Source organism: Aphis gossypii, chromosome 2, assembly GCF_020184175.1.
Source record: "Aphis gossypii isolate Hap1 chromosome 2, ASM2018417v2, whole genome shotgun sequence".
In the NCBI taxonomy this organism is placed as follows: Eukaryota; Metazoa; Arthropoda; class Insecta; order Hemiptera; family Aphididae; genus Aphis; species Aphis gossypii.
Window position 1 is genome coordinate 52,592,493 of NC_065531.1, and position 21,131 is coordinate 52,613,623.

Below are 21,131 nucleotides of genomic sequence, written 5' to 3' on the forward strand. Positions count from 1 at the left end.
ATTGATTAGTACTTATATCGTAACAAATACCTAGGTAACATCCTCCTCTGCGATTTGTTTTTAATGTTTGGTCCTATTCACTAATGTTGCAACACATGATCATAATATTCTAACAGTTGGTACACGCGATAGCTAGGTAATAGTTATAAATGCTATAATAAACGCGCCAAGCATTGTAGATATAGTGTTATAATAATGTGTTCTATCTATAAAATATGTATTATCGGTTAGTGTCGTATCGATCGTAATGCATAAGCATAATAGTATATAATATCATTGTGAAATATAGGTATTACACATTTACACGGATCTCGTATATTTCGTTCGTATAATTACATTCGCGACGCTTAATTGTATAATATATATTATTATTAGACACGACCGTTGAACAATAATTGTTATATTATGTAATAATCCGATAACATTGGAATTATTATAAAAATTTATGATCATGACGACGACGTCGAAGTTGGCGACGATGACATCGACGGCGACGGTTTTGGCGGTGTCATCGTGATCTTTTTGAAGCCGTACACGAGCAGTACCGTGTAAAGTACGAACGCCAAAGATATTGTGATCATCACGTACATGAAGAGATTAAGCTCTGGTTCACGGAAACGGGTTTTCTTCAACCACTCGAGCACCTCGAGTTCGGTGTCCAAACTTCCTGCAACAGACGACACGTTGTTATGTTAGTATTAAATTATTCTTGCTTTATAAAATTTATTTAATACCACGTTCTACTCTCATTTTCTGTTAAACATACACGCGTATTACAGTATTATTAATAATAGATACAGGATTGAGGTGACGAAACAACATTTTTGGAAAAAAAATATTACAATTTTTTTTACAGTTAATTGCTTACTTTTTTATGACGACATATATTTTTAATTCTTTGTTACAATGTAAAATAATATTTGAAGAACAGTTTAAGAGTTATTTAAAGTAATAATTAGTTACCTAACTGGGTTTGAAATTTAATTTTTATACATCGAAATAGTTTGAGTAATAAGTATTCTGCTTGTCACGTTGTCATTAAAAAAAGAAAAAAACTTAAAAAATTGTAAGCTATGTTGTTTTATTACGCCTTAAAATTAGTTATATGAGAAAAACATTAATAGCTTTTGAAATAATAAGAGTTTCACGTTAAATGAATACCCTGGGACCGGGTATACGTATTATACAATATATTATATATTATACTTCTTCTTTCTTATATATTGTAAAAAATATATACCTACCTCTGTATACACTTGGAAACTTATTTCGGAAGTATACTATGGCTGGAAGCTTAGTAACGCCCCATTTGCGTGCATAACGAGCATCAGCCATTTTTACAAAAGTGATGTCCATGTTGTTCGTTTCGTCGTCTATGGTCTCTAGCCTAGACAGCACTTCAGCACTTTCGGGTACATCATTTTCGTCTATCACAAAACACAACTTGTGAACGCTACAATTATTGGTTATCCGACAATATTTACTTGTTATTTATATAATAATTATTTATGGTAATAAGTTATAATTAATAATTCATTTTAATTGCAGATTGTCGATGTATAAATTTATATTTCAAAATATTTACAGGAATTAAATAATTAATGATGGTGCAATTATTTAATGAAAAAATAAATGGTCTTTTAGATAGTTTTCTTTAAGTTCCTAATACATTATTATGATTTTTGTTCCAATATATCGAAATATCACTACAGGGTTATCAATAACTTAAAAATTTGTTTTCCTATTACAGGACATACGTTGATATTTTGTACATAATACGCATCGTAATTATTTAATATTATAATTTTAGATTTTCCAAAATTATTGTAGGTACAGATATTGTATAGGAATCAAGTGATTCACGAATGGCATGGTCTTCAGAATTACATATTTTCTATTAAAAAAACATTTGCGATTAGGTATCAGTATAATAATTCATTTTTTTTTTTTTTTTTAATAAATTAAAATAACAATTTAACTTTTATATTTTATAGAGTAGGACAAAAGAAAACTTGGTTTGCCCTGAATAACAGAATAGCATTATGCAGATATATACAAATTAAACATTTTTGATGATATTATAAGGTATGTAAGTACAAAAATATAGTCATATAAGTAATTTACAAAATCCCCTAAAATAATTGTTTATAATATACATACATACACTGTGTATACACACTTCATTAATTATCATTTTATATTTTGAAATGTTGATACTTAAAATCTTTAAGCCTAATTGATTTTTTTCATTACCTACCTCTTGAATCATCGAGAATCTATTTTATACTATGTTGATCATGATAGGTTCATGTACTTACAGAAAAACACCGTCACGAATTCATTTTCATTAAGTAATTTCGTTAGCATTTTCTTGTTTACCTCATCAATTTCATTTTTTATTTCAAACACATCCTGTGAAGTTAACCACGATAATACTTTGTCTTCGTCACTTAAATCTCCTATAATATAGAGAAGTTATAAGAAAAACCTTATCAATTCACAATTTGTAAATTTTCACATTTTTACCGTCAAATATTTCAGGTACCCTCTTCCTAAAATATACTAAAGATGGTAAACTGATGATGTTGTATTTTGAAGCTACATCTGGATCTGATATTTTAACCATATCGATACCGAATAAATCTGCTTCACCGTCAATTATTTCTAGTTCTTCTAAAATACCACCACATTCTTCGCAGTTTTCTTCATCTAGATAATATTAAATCAAATTAAATTAATTATTTTATCATGAATACAACATATTGTTCAGAATAGAAATTTATTTACAGAAAAATACTGCTAATAGTAATGATTCGTCCAATAGTCTTTCTAGCATACGACTGTTTACCTCTTCAATTTCATCTGCGAGTTCACGATTGTCGTCATCTATTAACCATTCGAGAACTGATTCCTCATTTTGTAAATCACCTAAAAACACATTATAATATTTTGTAATAATATCTTTATGTATATTTTTAATTTTATAATAGACTATAGTGATTACCATCATATAGTAGAGGATTTCCATTTCTAAAGTATACAAGTGCTGGGAATGTCTTAATTGAATATCTTTTAGCTAATTGTGGATCTTGAATTTTTACCATATGTATGCCATATAAATCGCACTCATCATCTACTCGTTCTAAATCTTCTAAAATTTGATCGCAAACATGGCATGCTTGTTTATCTATAAAAATAACAAAATGTAATTAAATAAATTAAAATAATAGTAAGTTGTAAAAAGAATATTAAATAATTTTCGTATGAAAAATCTCTCAGAAAGATAATTTCAGTAAAATATGCTTCATGAAGTTTATAACAAGTTTATTAAAAAACGTGTGTAGTTTTTATATCAGGTTCAGGGGCGTACGCAGAATTCGTTTATGGGAGGGGGTGGTTATCATTTTTGCATAATATGCGTATAAAATATTATTAATGTAATATTTCATAAAAGAAATCATTATATATGTTTTATTTATGGGGATTAACTACTTAGATAAACCACTGATCAGGTTTGTGATTTTTTTTTCTACAGCTGATGAAAAATGTATATGGTTATATGGTTTGCAGGGGGGCTTAATGCAAATCTCTGCTCAGTAAATGTATTATTATATTGATTATATTTATAAATTTATAGTACCTATTTATTATGGATTGTAATTTGTAAGTCAATAATAAATAGGTATAAAATAAATTATGTATCACAGTGTATCTAAATAATGAATTAATTCTTGCACAGAAATTTTAAATAATAGCACATCTTAAATAATGACATTTTCTCAATATTCTGTAAGACCTCCCCCCCCCAAAAAAAAATAATTGCATTGCTGTATAAATCAGGTTACTGTATAAAATAATGTTTTAAGTTTAAATTCAGCGATAAATCATTGTATACGTACGAAAAGTGACGAAGTTCATATTATACTCCCACCCTTAGGTTAGCATATGAAATTTCTAAAGATTATTTAATGTTGTATTATGATTTTTAATATCTGAATTCGATAGGTTTAATGTTTGCAAAAGTATAGCATACACCTAACTTATAAAGTTATAAAGCTATAAGTCAAAATACAACGGTTCTGTAAAATAGTGTGAGTAGGTTAAAAAAAATTATTTAATCAAACTTACAAAAATATACCGCTAAGTATTGTGTTTCTTGAACAATTGATTCTAACATCGACCTTGTGACCAATTCAATTCTATCCTCTGTTCTCTGTGTTATTAACCATTGAAGAACTTCTTCTTCTTCCTTCAAATCTCCTGTGTTTATGGAATATAAATAGTTAAAATATTATCAAGTTCAAAATATAATACATCATATCAAAATGCATGTATAATTTACCTCCGAATAGATTTGGTACCGAATGCTCAAAGTAGACTAACGCTGGTAATTTTGATACACCGTATTGTTCTGCAGCGTCAACATCCTAAAGTATAGATTAAATAATAAAACATGAAAATTGACCAAAAATGCTGTAGATCATAAAAAAATATTTAAAATAAATGTAAGTTGGAAAATGGGTTTACTTGTGTTTTAATAAAAGTAATTCCGTGCCGTTCACAATCGTCGTCAATATTTTCTAACTCTTCTAAAATACTTGTACATGAGTCACATTCGTCTTCACTATCTGCAAATATTTATAATTTATATTTAATAATTAATATATTATATTAATCTATATCTAATATCTGTAGATAGCATACTACAATTAAATCTAATTTTAGCTGTGATTGGTATATTAAAATCTACATATTCATGCTGAAAGTTATCTAGTAATCTAGTCATCTATTCTAGGTAAAATATTACAAAACAGACCGACTCCTTTACATTTTGAAAATGTTATAGTCTATATTATATAATTAATATAATTATATAAGATAATTTTGGAGGGGATGCAAGTATTAGTTATTTGAAAAAGTGGTTCAACAAATTTTAATCATAAAGGGACTTTAAATTATTGTAATTATTAGTTATTATGTATTTTATTATTTGCTTAGTAGGGATTAAATGTTTAATATATATTTAAATTAATTTGAATCTATTTAAATTCTGTTTTACAGTATTCGGCATTGATTTATAAATTACAAACTATATAATATTGTCTAATTAATAGTATAATGTATGTTAAGTTTTTGACAAAAATTAGTTCAATATATCGTACTAATAATAGGAAAATAAATTAGTTATCTAAGATAAATAAATTTTGAAATATCTTTAAAAATAGAAGTCGATGATCACTGCTCAAAATTGATTTCATATGCAATAATTTATAAATGTATCCAAATTTAAAACATTCATTCAGTTGAATGTTGAATTTTACTCAATGATGGGGTAAATTCGAAACATACGTTAGGTTCTAACGTATTCGATTTTTATAGAATTAAATCAAAGTAAATTATAATACCTATAAGATATTTCTTATTTATTCTTTATTTGATCCAGCTTATACATTTAAAAAGTACCTGTGTACAAAGTTTTTATATGGCATCTACATTATTTCCTATTAGATGGAAATTTAGTTAATAAATTGTGTTAATTATGATTTCCTCACTATTTTCTTAAAAACCATACTATACTTCTTTAAACATAATGAATATACTCATATAGTTGTATCGATAATAAAACGGAAGTCGGTCTTCATTATAAATAATTTAAAATTATGTATAAAACGATGAACTCCTTTAAGTAACGATTAATATTAAACTATAACTTATAAAATATATAGGTACATTAATAAAAATTTTTTTGTAAACCAAGCTTGTATATTAAATGCATACATGCATATTCAGCGCACCAAAAATTCTAAAAAGCCAATGATTCGCAGTCTCAAATGCGCTTTATTATCAAAGCCTCTATCCTCTCCCAGGTGAGATACCATTGTTATTGCTTCCTTGAATATTAGAATGAATATCATTATTTTCCATATTATCATTATCATTATCATTATCATCATCATCATCATCATTATCATCATCAACACCACTGTCATTTTTAGTATCATCTTCTTCGGCGACGAATTCCGTCACAATATCTGGTTTCGCTTCTTTTTTTTTGATATCGCTATGGACACCGTTTTGTGGTTGTACTTTATGATGTCTACGAAACGCTTTGGTATTGGACGCCTTACAGCGTTCGCACAGCGTTCCATTCCCTATATGCCGGACAACAACACACTCATATTTGACACCATAACACAATATTACCGTTTTATAATATTATACAATTACGAGTCAAGACAGGCATTTTTTTAACCAAAATTAAACACTCACAGAAAAATACTGCAATTGATTCCGAAGAAGCTATGGCGTCCTTAAGATCTTGACCGTTTATTTCTTCAATTATTTCACCGTGAGGATTCTTTTGAACCAGAAGCCAATTTAATATATCTGCTTCTTCGTATAGATTTCCTGTTATATTCAATACAAATAATTTGAAATACCAAAACTATTATTGAAATGTTTTTTAGATAACTATTTTATTTATAATAAAACATACTGCTGTTGGTCAGATGATTCACGAAACCTACTTTATGTACTAGTTGATTCCCCTATAATAGTGTACTAAATATATATAAATATGATAATATTCAGTCTATTAGCATCATTAATTTTTATTTATTAATTATTTATTGTACCTATTATATTATAATTTATTAAAAAAAACTAGTAGTTAGGTACATACAAATTAAAAACACATTGTTTTTAAAAACAGATATCTGCCAACTAGTAATGATATTACCAGTAAAATACTTAGTCATCACTTCTCTCAAAAAATTTGATTTTCTCGGGTTTTTTTGGAGTTTCTAGTCAAATTTTTGTTACTGATATAGTGATACACAACAATAGGGAATCAACTCTTACCTCTTAATGACCCAGAAAACAACTCGTATGCTTATTATATACCTGCATAAATTGTAGGTTCTTTGGACCCAAGTTTAAAGAACACTATGGCTGGTAAAGCAAATACTCCACACTCTTTCGCCATCTGTTTGTCATCGATTTTAACAAAATCTATTCCAGCACCATCCGCATCGTCGTCAATATGTTCGATCTCGGCCAGTACTTGTTTGCATTGTTTGCAATCGTCACTGTCTAAATACAAGGCACTCTGATGATTAACTCAGTTTATAATATTTAATAATAAATAAATAGTAATCTCACAAAAGAATACTGCTACGTTTTCTGAACTCTGTCTAATTTTTGAAAACATTTTTCTATTAACTTTTTCTATGTGTTCGGTCAACTCCATGTTAGATGGATCGGTGAGCCAATCTAAAACTTCTTCATCGTCATCTATGTCACCTAAAAAGTATAATATATTTTAAATAGTAAATTGAATTTTAAACTCAAATTTTTTAACAAAAATTGTAAAGTAAAATTATTTTCATTAACTGACCATCATAATTTATATATTTGCTCTTTCGGAAATAGGTAATACCGGGAGGACTTCGAAATCCATGCTTCTTTGCCATTAGTCTATCATTACATTTAACCACTTTTATACCATATTCTGCAGCTTCATCATCAATTAATTCAATGTGACGTAAAATTCTCGGCACTCTAGTATCGCCTTCAATGACTAAACGTTTGAAGTATAAAATTTAACGATGTTTTTTCATAGTTTATTTAATAAATAACTTACACCAAACAACAGCTAAAAAGTCTTGATTATCAATATACTCAAATAACTTTTCTCTATCTATAAGTTCAATGCTTTCGTCTGTCTTTTGTTTTATCATCCATCTAAGAACTTCGTTTTCATTAGCAATATCTCCTTTAATAATAATTTTAAATAAAAATAAATAAAATCTTATTAAAATGATTACATTTTTAAATTAGGTACTCATAACTAGCTATACGAGTATATTGGTTTTTAAATTAAGATTTAAAATTTATTTTACTAATTGTTTACTTAATATTATAAGTTTACCTTGATTATCTTATATATGTATATTAACAATATTTCTATACATTTTTCTAAATCATCTTTGAAGAACTAAATTGCTGCATCGATTAAAAAATTAATGAATAAACAAACAAAATTTAAACTTCAACAACAGTAATGATTTTATTAATACATTATTTTGTACACATCAAATTTATTGGGAAACCTTAAACGTAACAATACTAACATACTTATCTTTAAACATAAATATGGTTTAATTAAAAAAATAATTAACAATGTTAGAAATACACGATGTTAAAAAAAATTGGGATAATCAAGCTAATTAAAATTTTCCTATATTTAGTTTCTACATGAGCAAAATCAGAGAAATCATTACATATTTACACGGGGATAAATAACAGCCTTATTCAAATTGCATTTAATATTAAATTAATTTTTATACATTTTTGTTAATATCATAATTAATTCAAATAGATTTCAATACATTGTTTAAAATAACTAAATACTATAATAAAATGAGCAATTAAATTGAATTATACATTTTAATAAGACAGAATAAATGTGAAAATATTTTTATCTTTAATAATTATTAGTTATTATAGATTAAAGACTATATATTTAATTTTATGAAGTATACACTATACCTAATAACTGAGGTTACATATATATTTAAATACAACGTCAAGTAACATATATAGTATCAGTAGAATTTTAGGTATAATAGAAAATACTTAAAATTATGGTTATTGAACGATATATTTTTTAAACTATTTTAATACGGATTTAAATAACTTTAAGCTTTATACTAAGTAATAATACTTATATACTATTTATTTTATTGATAATAAATTAACACGTATTTCGGGATATTTTATAGTTTTACAAGGAATTTCTTATATTTAGATTGCGTTAAGTGCAGCTTTAATAAAAAATAAAATAACATTCATTATAGTAAATGTTGTGGTTCAAAAAACTTCGTAGAAAATACATTTTGAACTTGATAATGATGTAAAATGTCTATAGCTATTTTAAAAAAGACATTAATGTATAATTATTTTAAATCTAGATATAAAAAAAAATTTTATGTTCATCTTCAGTAGATATTGGTTCACCGGTTAAATTTAAATAAAACCAAATATTTATAAGTTCAACATAACTATGCTCGTTTAATATATATTATTATAGTATGTTAAATTATTTTTCATTATTAATAACTTTATTGAAAACATCCCAAAAAATTTTACAATAGTTAAAATAAATTTCTAATAACTATCTTAATAATATATATTATCTGTATTATAAAATTTTTTTTAATAAAAATATTTGTTGAATTTAAAGTTTTTTTTTTAGTACCTAATATACGTTTGCTTCTTTTAATGTATTTTACTCATTATATTCTTTGGTTAAGTAAAATAGTAACAACGTTTTCATAATATATGACGAGTGTAATGGATATATATATATTTTTAAACGAATTAAAGATAGATGAGTCTACAAAATTATTTAACAAATTAGTTAACTCAGAAAATGTATTAAAATATTTAAATCATTTCATTTATTCTTAAAATAAAAGTTGGGCCTTTGGAAATTTTGAAACACCAATATATTATTATGTTTATTAATCCGATTTTTAATTTGGTGTTTACTGTTTATTACCAAAAAAAAAAAAACAAATTTAAGAAATATTATTTGAGGACTTTTTACGTTTATTTTTTTTTATCCTATTTCAGGCAATGGTTTTTGCAAAATGTTCACCACCACCAAGATGCTTTTCCATTATCCTTCTTGTTTCTCTTTTCTTTTTTTTTGTTATTGTTATCCGGTTTGCCACTTGTTTTCAGTTCTTCTTCCTTAGATTCTTTTCTTATTGGCTTTCCAGTCTTATTCTTTTTAGTTTCGGTTTTTTCTTTTTCGGGCGGTGATTGTGGTTTTGGGCAACATTGGTATGGCTCAAATGATGGTGTGTTGGCCTTAGTGTTTCCCAGACCGATGTAAAAACAGCTGTCGCCTGCAGCAAAATCCAAATTATATTAGCAATTATTTTTTTAATTATATGATATTCTGAACAAATATTTAACGAAAAAGGTGACAAACGCGTGAATTAATTTCAAATTATAAATGCTAAACAAAAGCTTTAATGTAACAAGGGTATGATGGAACAAAATGCTGCAGACGACAAGCTGTTAGTAAAAATAAAATCAACACTTACAACATTATTCTAAATACGGTAGCATACTAGGTATAAACACTATACATTTTTTAAATTGAATACTCAAATTAATATTAATTTTTGTGTTGTATAAATCTACCTAACGATCAAAATATATATCCGACAATACTCATATTATATTTTAACAAAGAATGTTTGATAACAAATTTTTAGGATGCAAAAATAATATTTTCAATATTTAATATATAGTACAAAATAAATACAATCATATAATAATATATATTATATAATTTTCATAAGAATCTATATTTTGTTTGATTCTGAAATAATTTATACCTAAGTACATTTCAAAAAAATCAACAATTTTGTTTGCCATTTCTAACTATAGGTGTCTATTTTTGTATGCATATTTCAACAATTAAAGTATTTCGAATTTTTTTAATTAATATAAATGTATTATTATGAAATATATTATATTATATACATTATATGGATAAGATTGATTAACAACATATTTAAATATACAACATTTACAAAGTATATATTTTTAATTAATATTGAATTTAGTAGAGAAATTGTTTAAGTAGATATTTTATAGTTTTACGTTAATTATTAAAATTTGATATATAAATAAAATAAAATCTCTATGAAATCATCACTTTATGAAATTAGGTCATCTAGATAGGATTAGAGAGAAACCATGTTAAAAATATTTTGTTATTATAATTAGCTACTGGACAGCTGCCTATTTATATTTTTAGAAAATCAGCATCAGATATCTAATTTAACATTAAGACTTTTTTTACGCATTCAAGCACGCGAGGTTTTTTTTTTTAAATTTAAATACCTGTATGTTCAATTTTTTGCAAATATTTAGTCGATTTTGGATCTTGAGTTTTTTTTTGACCACCTGAATACGATACAACGATCATGATTATTGGGACAAATGCTTTACAATTATTTTAAATCATTTAAATACATTAACACGTAGATATCGCTTACTTTTTTGATCAATTAGCCAACTTAACACTTTCCCGCTATTCTTAAGGTTACCTAAGTACAATATAATAATATTATAGAAAATTATTTTATAATATAATAATTTTTTAGACAATAATTTTACTTATACATAAATTACATACAATACACACTATATTTAGTATACCTTAATATAAATTATAAATGTATAACCATATTTTTATGAATTTAAAATTATGTTTATAGGCTTTACGTGTATAAAAATTAAATACTATTTATACTAATACATCAAACTATTTCAAATGTTTTGTATTACATATAATAATTATTCATATTGATTATAATATGTTTATTGAGTATTTAACCTGTTGTATAAATACTTTATTATATACGCGTAGGTACATATTATCTACACGTTTATAAACAATACACATTAATAACATAAACTTGCTCATTGTATTATGTACAAGAGTTTACAATGTGATAGTTTATTCTATGATAGAATGATAAATAAATACGATTATTGATTTATTTTATATTTCCGATTTCTTAGTAAGCTTTCAGCATTTTCATTATATTGTGAAATTTTCTAAAGTTCAAGGTATTACTATTATAGTTTACAATACCTATATGACCCACTTATATTATGTTGAAATAATATAATTTCGTCAACTCTGCCTTGGAATAATTTTAATTCCTGAGATAAATTATACTACATGATATTGTCATTAAATGTATTTAAAAAAATATTTTTATTAACCTTAGAAGAACTTCCATTAAATTGAAAGAAACAAAACAGTATGTTTTAATGTTATAATACCTATATTATGCTACCTTCAATGTTGTTGATCAATAATAATTGTTAATGTAAGTAATAATGTATAATGGGTAATGACTAATAATTATTGACTATTAATAATGGATAATTCGGTTAGTTAGTGTTGACATTTATCTTATTAATTTATTTATTAGAATAATACTTAATACAATCTATTACACTTTAATCAACAAATTTTCGTATAATAAATATTATAATTACCTATAATATATTATATTTATTAGTAAGGCTGGGATTTCAATGTATTTTGTAATTTTTTCTGAAGCCGTTTGTTTTATGAAATACATTTCATGTTATACTCGTATTGAATCAGAATAAGAAGATTGTATTTTATATGTTTTAAAAATTTTTACTTTAAGAATTTTACATTCCAACATAGGTAATAGTACCTAATAACTATTTAGTTATAACTATTATCTATAAAGTATTACAAAATTAATATTACTATTATTATAAAAAATATATTATATTATTTAAAATTGAAAAATATTTTACATACGACATATATGTATACACATATTATGTACTTTTTTTTTTTAAGCATAATATCAAAATTAAAGTAGAAAAAGCAGAATACATATATCTCAATTTTTCCAACCATCCAATTATTTAAAAAGTATTTAATCTCAATTTTTTCCTGTTCCGATAACTAGTACGTATACATTTATATGAACATTTCTGAAATTTGCATGTTATCCAAAAGCCACAGTATCCATTTTTTTAATTTACAAATGTTCCCAATCCCTATCACTATCAAAAAGTTGTAATATACCTATTTAAAGTTTCATAAATTGATTAATCAATAATCTACTCGAGAAATAACGACGAATAAATAAATTTATCGGTCAATTTATTACGGAAATATGCAGTACACCGATAATCAATAATGTCTGGTGTATCTCGGTGTTAGGTATTTACCTACATCGTCTATTCATTATATTTATTGACAGAATTTTCTGTATTGACAGTAACATATATGTAGTTATAAAAGACATATGAAATAATAAAAATAAAAATGATATAAAAATTAATTAAAATTTTTTAAAGTTATTTATTTATCAACTGGAAATAGCATTTGTATAAAAATAAATAAATATATTTTATAATTCATTATCATTCTATCATATGACACTTATTTCTTTTCCTTATTACAATGAAATAGGTAGTACTAAATTAAAATTAACTTAAATAGTTAAATTTATAATTGCAATATATACTCATAAATATTATAGTTTACAGTATATATATATATGTGTTATAAAATACAATTAAATATAAACATATTATAGCATAATATACTAGTAAATAATCAAACAAATATTCGAGTCAGTCTTTTATCATGATAAGTTAATAATTTAACCAATAATTATTGTATCAAGTAATTTGAAAAAGATTTAAATTATATTCAATATTTTATTATTTTATCCAGAATTTATACTTATTTAACTTTAAAAACTTACCGTCATACATGATTGGAACTCCAGTTTCATAGTATACCAAAGCGGGAAAACTAAAAATACCAATTTCTGATGCCAACTTTGAGTCAGTTGACTTAACGAATTGAATACCTTCCTTATCAGTGTCATCATCTATAGTTTCTAACTCTTCCAATATACTAGGACAAGCTTCACATTTATCATCGTCTATAAAAATATATGAATTTATTTTTTAATAATATAATAATGGTTTTGACTTAAATACCTAAATACTTAACTATAAATAAACATGATTATTGAGTATTACTCATAATAACAACTAAATAAAACAAAAAGCAACATTTTGCTACTTATTTGATATACGATAGTCTTTTTTTTTTGTCCAATAAGACAATACTATGATTTTGTATTTATGTTTTTAATCACTCTTAATTTAAGAAAATATAAGAAAGAACTGAGTGTTGATTACTATTTAGCTGTACATGCATAATTTTTAGATTTATAGATTCATAAAAAAAAATTACTATATATTAGTACCTACATTACTAATATTTTGGTAAGTGTTAATATACTTATGAAATAACTACGTTATACGCAATATAAATTATATATTTAGATAATTTTAAATAAGTTAATTATGAATAAGTGAATAGTTTAGAATTTTAATTTTTAATAGAATGATTTTGATACTCAAAATATTATTATGGTTCATACAATAATCTATTAGAAATTCCCATACCTATAGTATAGTATGATGAATGTATTAAAATGTATTATATTTTATACGTACAAAAGAAAACTGCTAAGTGTTCGACATCATTGATTAAAGTTTGCAGCGTTTTTCTATCAACACTTTCAATAAAATCTGGTTCAGACTCGTGCAAGTCGAGAACCCATTCTAAAATTGCTTCTTCATGCATCAGATCGCCTGTTAAACATAATATTTTATGTTATTATACTTATTACATATTTGTATCTTAGATAATACATCATTATAATATCATCAAGTTTTTTCATATAATATATATATTTTATATATTCATATTTTCACCTGTGTAAATTTTTCGGAATTTATTCCTATAAAATAATAATGATGGTAAGCCTGGAAGATCATATTCTTTTTCTATTCCGTTATCAGAAGTTTTTAAAAATTGAATATTTTTTTCCTCACACTCATCGTCAATATTTTCCAACTCTGATATTATTTTTTGACTTTTTTTATCTCCTTCCTTGTCTAAAATAATTTATACATTTACTATAGTCTTTAAACAACATATGCATGTTGAAAAACATACAAAAAAATACAACAACAAATTGTTTTTCATTTAATATTTTCTCCAACATTTTAGTATTAACTTCTTCAATTCGTCCAGGCACCTTAAGAGTCTCTTCATCTATAAGCCAAGTCAATACTTCATCTTCATCTTCCAAATCACCTGTATAAACTAATGGTTCTTTATTTCTAAAAAATACTAGTGAAGGGAATGTTCTAAGTCCATATTCTCTAGCAATGGATGCGTCTTCGGTAGTTACAAATACAATCCCAGTTTCATCTAATTCATCATCGATATTTTCAAAGCCATCGAGTATGCTATCACATTCTTCTCCTTCTTCACATCTTCCACCTAAATTGAATAAAGCATTTTAATTAATAAAAAATGAATATGTATAGAATTTATTTGTTGTAAGATACTAACTAAAGTAAACCAAAACGTATTCATGATCAGCAATGAGGGTTTTGAGTATCTCGTCAGTAACTTCTTCGATGGTTGCGGTAGTTTTTTGTTCAATGAGCCATTTTAATACTTGTTCCTCATTTATAAGATCACCTGAGATTACAATTACGCGATGTTAATTGCAAAAATATATAAATTATATTATGTAAATAAATAAAATTAAATACCTTCATATATAGCGGGAATTTTATTTTCGAAATATACTAACGTAGGTAAATGATCTATGCCATACTCTTTAGCTTCATTCGCATCATCCAATCGTACAATTACAATACCTTCTTTTTCTAATTCATCATCAATATTTTCTAATTCATTTAATATACGAATGTCTTCTCTATCATCCTTATCATCTATTTTAAACAAGTTTAATGCAATAATTTAGATTTTAAAATATTAATTATATAATTATGTAAAAATTAAAACTCAGTTGGAAATATAATATTATTACGATCATAATGTATTTATATAATTAACAATCATTAATTTAGTTATATCTATACATTTATGACTTTTCAAACACATCTTAAGACTAAAATCAAAATAACTTCCATTTTTAAAATTATTGCGATATGTGATATGTTAGTAAATAATAATAATAACTATTATATGTATACATATCTACCTATATGTTTTTATTAATTATTAATAATTATTTAGTTAGTAGATTATATTGGTAAATTAGTAAATATATTATTAATATTTATAATTTTTTTTAGTTATTATTATTATATTATTATTAGTAAATTATATCATATTTAATAATAGTACTTACAAAATAATACTGCTAAATAAGATTCAGACTCAATGAGTTTATCAACAATTTCATCCGTAACTTCAGGTATCTCTGAATGTCTTTTTTGGTGTATTAGCCAACTTAAAACTTCTTCTTCTTTAAGTAAATCACCATTGTATAAATGTGGAATTCTTTTTTCAAAATACATAAGTTTCGGTACTGTTGTAATGCCATATTCTCGAGCTTCGTCAATATTACAAATTTTTACGAACGCGATTCCACTTTGATCACATTCATCATCGATATTTTCCAATTCAGCTAAAACCTTTTGGCTTTTTTTTTGGTTTTTATCATCTAAAAACCAACATAAATTAAATAATATATTTTTTGTTGAGTAAATATAAATATGTTTAACTTACAAAACAATACAGCCACGTTTGATAATTTATTTATTAGTATATCAAGCATTTCATCTGTTACATCTTCTATTTCGTCGTGTTTTATTTGGTAACTAAGCCATTCCAATACTTTGTCTTCATCTTCCAAGTTGCCTGAAATATAAATTAAAATATTCATATGTATATTTTAATATTTAATGAATAAACATTATATACCATTATAAAGTGTTGGTACTCCATTTTCAAAGTATAATAAAGCTGGTAGTTCTTCAATTCCATAGAGTTTTGCTTCTTCATCATCATCAATTTTTACAAATACAATCCCAAGTGTATCACACTCATCATCAATATTTTCAAGTTCATTTAATGCTTTTTGAGATTTTTTATCGTTATTATCATCTAAAAGTTTAAGTATAAATTAAAATTTATAATTTTTTATACTATTTATACACAACAATTACATACAGAACAGAACTGCAATATTTTTTCCTTCTTTAATAAGACGATCCATCATTTCATTTGTAATGTCTTCAATTTCATCTTTTTGAAGTTGATCAATAAGCCAATGTAATAAAGCGTCTTCATTTTCAATATCACCGTCGTAAATGTTTGGTATTTGTTTTTCAAAGTAAACAACTGCTGGCACTGATTTTAAACCAAATGAAGAAGCTGCTTGTGGATCCTCAATTTTTACAAATTGAATTCCATGACGGTCACAATCGTCATCAATTTTTTCTAATTCGTTCAAAACTCTTAAAGAATCTTCGTCATCATTATCATCTAAAAAAATGCAATAGTTTATTGTGACTATGATACATAATATTAAACCTATTTATAAACCTTACAAAACAAAACTACAAGATTATCAACAGAGCCAATAAGTGTATCTAATGTTTTTGATGTAACGTCTTCAATAACATCTTCTTCGTCTCCTGTAGACTTATTTTGTACTAACCACTCAAGTACATCTTCTTCTTTAGTTAATTCATCTAAATTTTTAAATTTTAAGATTTTAACAATCGCATTCATAAATACATGTTATATAGGTCCAACTATTATAATATAATATAAATGTGTCTTTAGACAAACCACTGACGTTCATAAACAATTGGTATTTGATGCCGATAGTAAACCAACTTCGGCAAGTCCCCTAAATTGTACTCATCTGCTAAACTTGAGTCATGTATTTTTACGAACCCAATCCCCAGCTGATCTGCTTCATCATCAATATTTTCCAATTCTTGCAATGCTTTTGCACATTTTTTGCAGCCTGCCTTATCTGAAATAATAATCATAATATTAACAATACAATCAAATAATTTAAAAATCAGATAAATCAGATAAATGCTCTCGCTATATTGCGTGGATAAAGCTATGAAAGGTAATACATTTCTAAAGGGGGTGCCGAGGTTAAAAGCTGAAATGGGGGTCACAGCTTACAACCATTTCACTTACGGATATCCTTTAAAGTGCATTCTGATCGTTCAGGACCTAATTCAATGTAATGTTTTGATTTCAATGTTTTATATATTTGTGTATTATTTTGTTTATTTATTTTGTAATGTAATTTTTACGATATTTTTTTTTACTTACAGAACAAAACAGCTACATAATCCGTATCTTCAATAATTTTTTGTAATATTTTTGAGTTTACTTCCTCAATACGATCTGGTAAATCTAAAGCTTCTAAACTAGTTAAAAATTCTAATACTGAATCTTCATCCATTAAGTCTCCTATAATTATCACATAAAACTATAATAGTTTAATAAAACATATGATTTTAAATGTACATACCTTCATAAATGATTGGTTCTTTTTTTCGGAAGTAGGTAAGAGCTGGAAAATTTTTGATTCCATAATGTTTAGCTAGTCTTTTATCATTAATTTTTACAAAATCAACTCCAAACGTGTCAGTATCGTCATCAATATTTTCAAGTTCCTCTAGTACTTTGTCACAAGTATGACAGCTTCTAGTATCTATACACATAAATTATTCCAATATATAAGTTTACTTAAAATAAAAATATTTAAAATATGTTATAATAAATATTTTTGTTATTTTTTCAATACTATCAAAAAAAAAAATAAATAAATAAATAATAATAATAAAATTGAATATCAATCATACAAACAGTCTAGTTTTATTATCAATAGTTAATATTAACTATTCTAGTTTATTTTATGATTGTCAATGTGGCGTTATTACGTGATAAATAAACCTCGATTGTACAAAGAAACAAATTTTGAGAATTAAATATTCAGTAGTAAAAACGTTTGAAAAAATATAAAACAAAATATAAATTTATAAATTTCTGTAGATAGTAATTTTATTTAGCTATTACTTCTAAATAATAGTAGTAATAGATTATCATTATTTGTATGACCCATTTAATATATTAATACGACATAATTAATGTATACAAATAGGTGGAAATATTTAATTTAAATATTAAAATAAACCTAACCTATCCATAGTAATTTAAATTCATTTAGAATTTTTGAATACAAAAAATATAAAATATAAAAGATAATTATTTTATTTGTGTATGGTATGTACACAATTATTATTTATTTTAAAACAATAATATACAAAAAAATTAAATTTCCTTCTAACATCTTACATTGAACTTCTTTATTATTTGCACCTTTTTGAGTCAACTATTGATTTTTAAATAATAATTTATATTTTTAATTTTATAATCTAAAGCAGAATAACTTCCTAAAAATTCCTAACGATCATAAATATTAAATTATTAAATATTGATTAAATAAGACGTTGCTGAATTTTAAATTTAAGGTGTAGTGAAGAGCAACCTAGAAAATATAAGTTTAAATTTTAAATCTATTAGTACAAAATTGAATTTTAGTAAATAGACATTTCTTGAATAGTATTCTTCTTTTTTTTATAATATACCAGATCTTGATATTAATTTCGAAATTGTTTTCAAATATTGATAAAAATCGTCAATAATATTGTATTATCAATATGAAATTAAATACCTACAAGGTTATTTTAAGGTTTTTTATCTATATTTATAAAAAAATATCTATCGAAATTCGAAAGTCAAAATAAGCTTATAAGTGTTTAAAGTTTAAATTTTTAAATTCTGAACGGAACAATGAATATATTATTTTATAACGATATATTTTTTCCTTTTATATTTTAGTTTTAAAATTTAGAAAATTTAAAACTTAAGTATATGTTATTATAATGATTTTTACTATATACAATGCTATTTTTGATTTATTTTAAGGTATTATATATTTATATTATTATGAATCTATTTTTAAATATTAAGTTATATAAATCGATAAAATATTATGTATTATTATAATAATTAAATATTAATAATATAATAAATATAATATTTTGGAAAAAATTATATCAACCTACCATAATATTAAAGTAAATAACTTTTTTTTAATAGCTATGTATACCAAGAAATCATATTATGAATTAACATAGTTTGTTATATACCTAAGTTGTCAAACCGTCTAGCTTAAAATCATTTTTCGTAACAATATATATATCATTGAATTAAAATTTAACATACCCATAATAGTGACCCACATGATACTTTGCGTAGAGCACAGTGGTACCCACTTGTGTACTTTTTATAACATTGAATATTCATCCTAAAAATGTCTATTTCTCCTTAAACAATTTTTGATATTTTGTTGTAATTTAAAACATGAATATAAATAGAGTATAGACACTGAAAATGTCACAACATTTTTAAACGATTATTTTCTATACATAATAAAACTTATCATTTATTATTTTAAAATACACTTATCAACATTGTTTTAGTTATTTATAAACATTAAACATTTTTTTTTGTTTTATTTCTATTAATAACGATAAAAAAAATTACTCGGTTAAAAAGTTTGAACATTTATAAATACAAGATCCCACATAAGTTGTTTTTATAGGTTTATAAAAATATTTAAAATACATACCTACTCACAATTTATTTTTAAAAACATTTGAAGTTCAAATTTTAATAAAATTCGTTAAAATCAACATTTTAAAATTGCTTTACAGTTGAAAATTTTTAAGATGTACAATTTTTATATTTAAGGCTTGAACATTTACCTAATATAGTTTCACATACATAGTTGAGAAAATATATATGTATAATTTTTTTTTCATACACATTTTTAGTTTTAATTATGATAATAAAATGAAATATATATTAAAATATGAATACAATATTCGTTATTTTGTTATAATTTAAAAATATTATTTGTGAGGACATTATATATCTTATAAGTAAATAATTTTTTATGCAGGTACAAAGTAGGTAAAATTCGACATTTTTGGTAAAATTAATTCAACTTACTGTATTACTGATAATAAAATAAATTATTTTACCTAATAATAATATCAAAAAAGATAACACGATATTTGATTCAGATCCTACTAAGCTCACCTTGGGTCAGAATCATTTTTAGTAAAGAATGAAATACTATCATTGAATTCAAATTTAACATAAAATTACGGTGACATACTCGACACCTACCTTGTTAGTACATCAGAGCGGTAATCACTTGCTAACCTTTTAAGTTCTTATAATCAAAACGATTTAAATTTAATAAAAAAAATTTAATTTGAAATTTAACAATAGATCCATAATATTGTTTATTGATAGGTAATAAATAATAAGTATTATACAAATTTTTATTTGTTTATACCCGATTCATAACCACACGTAACAATGTGCATAGATGTTGGAACTACGGCGGGTTTCTCGTATTTCGAAATTAAATTAAAATCGTAAAAATGTAAGTGATATTTAAAAATATATTTATACGAGTATATATGTATATATATTTAAAATTTAATTACAAAACAAGTAACGATAAAATCGATATTGTGCAACAGCCAACAATATAAAAATCATAAAATTAAAAAATGAATAGGTATTTCATCTA

At 24.3% G+C, this 21,131-nt stretch overlaps 2 protein-coding genes across 5 annotated transcripts in view; one reads left to right on the plus strand and one right to left on the minus strand.

Annotated features, from left to right (window-relative positions):
- Nucleotides 1–299: 299 nt before the first annotated feature.
- The window catches only part of LOC114121834 (uncharacterized), a 32,354-nt gene continuing 11,522 nt past the window's right edge, over nt 300–21,131 (minus strand). For 2 of the 3 annotated variants that reach the window (XM_027984316.2, XM_050202262.1), the window contains exons 2-29: nt 17,991–18,173; nt 17,789–17,929; nt 17,292–17,474; nt 17,041–17,184; nt 16,661–16,975; nt 16,412–16,594; nt 16,217–16,348; nt 15,837–16,151; nt 15,232–15,414; nt 15,026–15,157; nt 14,624–14,953; nt 14,380–14,562; nt 14,119–14,256; nt 13,353–13,535; nt 7,643–7,774; nt 7,397–7,579; nt 7,162–7,302; nt 6,904–7,092; nt 6,271–6,408; nt 4,528–4,628; nt 4,343–4,427; nt 4,129–4,260; nt 3,005–3,187; nt 2,788–2,928; nt 2,527–2,709; nt 2,319–2,459; nt 1,245–1,427; nt 300–667 (exon numbers count right to left, since the gene is read on the minus strand). In XM_027984316.2, coding sequence (XP_027840117.2) covers nt 450–667; nt 1,245–1,427; nt 2,319–2,459; nt 2,527–2,709; nt 2,788–2,928; nt 3,005–3,187; nt 4,129–4,260; nt 4,343–4,427; nt 4,528–4,628; nt 6,271–6,408; nt 6,904–7,092; nt 7,162–7,302; nt 7,397–7,579; nt 7,643–7,774; nt 13,353–13,535; nt 14,119–14,256; nt 14,380–14,562; nt 14,624–14,953; nt 15,026–15,157; nt 15,232–15,414; nt 15,837–16,151; nt 16,217–16,348; nt 16,412–16,594; nt 16,661–16,975; nt 17,041–17,184; nt 17,292–17,474; nt 17,789–17,929; nt 17,991–18,173 — 4,895 coding nt within the window. In that variant the 3' untranslated portion in view covers nt 300–449. Of the gene's footprint in view, nt 668–1,244; nt 1,428–2,318; nt 2,460–2,526; nt 2,710–2,787; nt 2,929–3,004; nt 3,188–4,128; nt 4,261–4,342; nt 4,428–4,527; nt 4,629–5,876; nt 6,153–6,270; nt 6,409–6,903; nt 7,093–7,161; nt 7,303–7,396; nt 7,580–7,642; nt 7,775–13,352; nt 13,536–14,118; nt 14,257–14,379; nt 14,563–14,623; nt 14,954–15,025; nt 15,158–15,231; nt 15,415–15,836; nt 16,152–16,216; nt 16,349–16,411; nt 16,595–16,660; nt 16,976–17,040; nt 17,185–17,291; nt 17,475–17,788; nt 17,930–17,990; nt 18,174–21,131 lie in introns of all 3 variants that reach the window. The other variant, XM_027984315.2, reaches the window with a different exon arrangement.
- LOC114121811 (kynurenine 3-monooxygenase) overlaps nt 561–21,131 on the plus strand; it is a 40,500-nt gene continuing 19,929 nt past the window's right edge. Inside the window, exons 1-2 of one of the 2 annotated variants that reach the window (XM_050202263.1) lie at nt 1,853–1,919; nt 1,995–2,085. The gene's annotated coding sequence lies outside the window, so the exon portion shown is untranslated. Of the gene's footprint in view, nt 692–1,852; nt 1,920–1,994; nt 2,086–21,131 lie in introns of those variants that run through there. The other variant, XM_027984284.2, reaches the window with a different exon arrangement.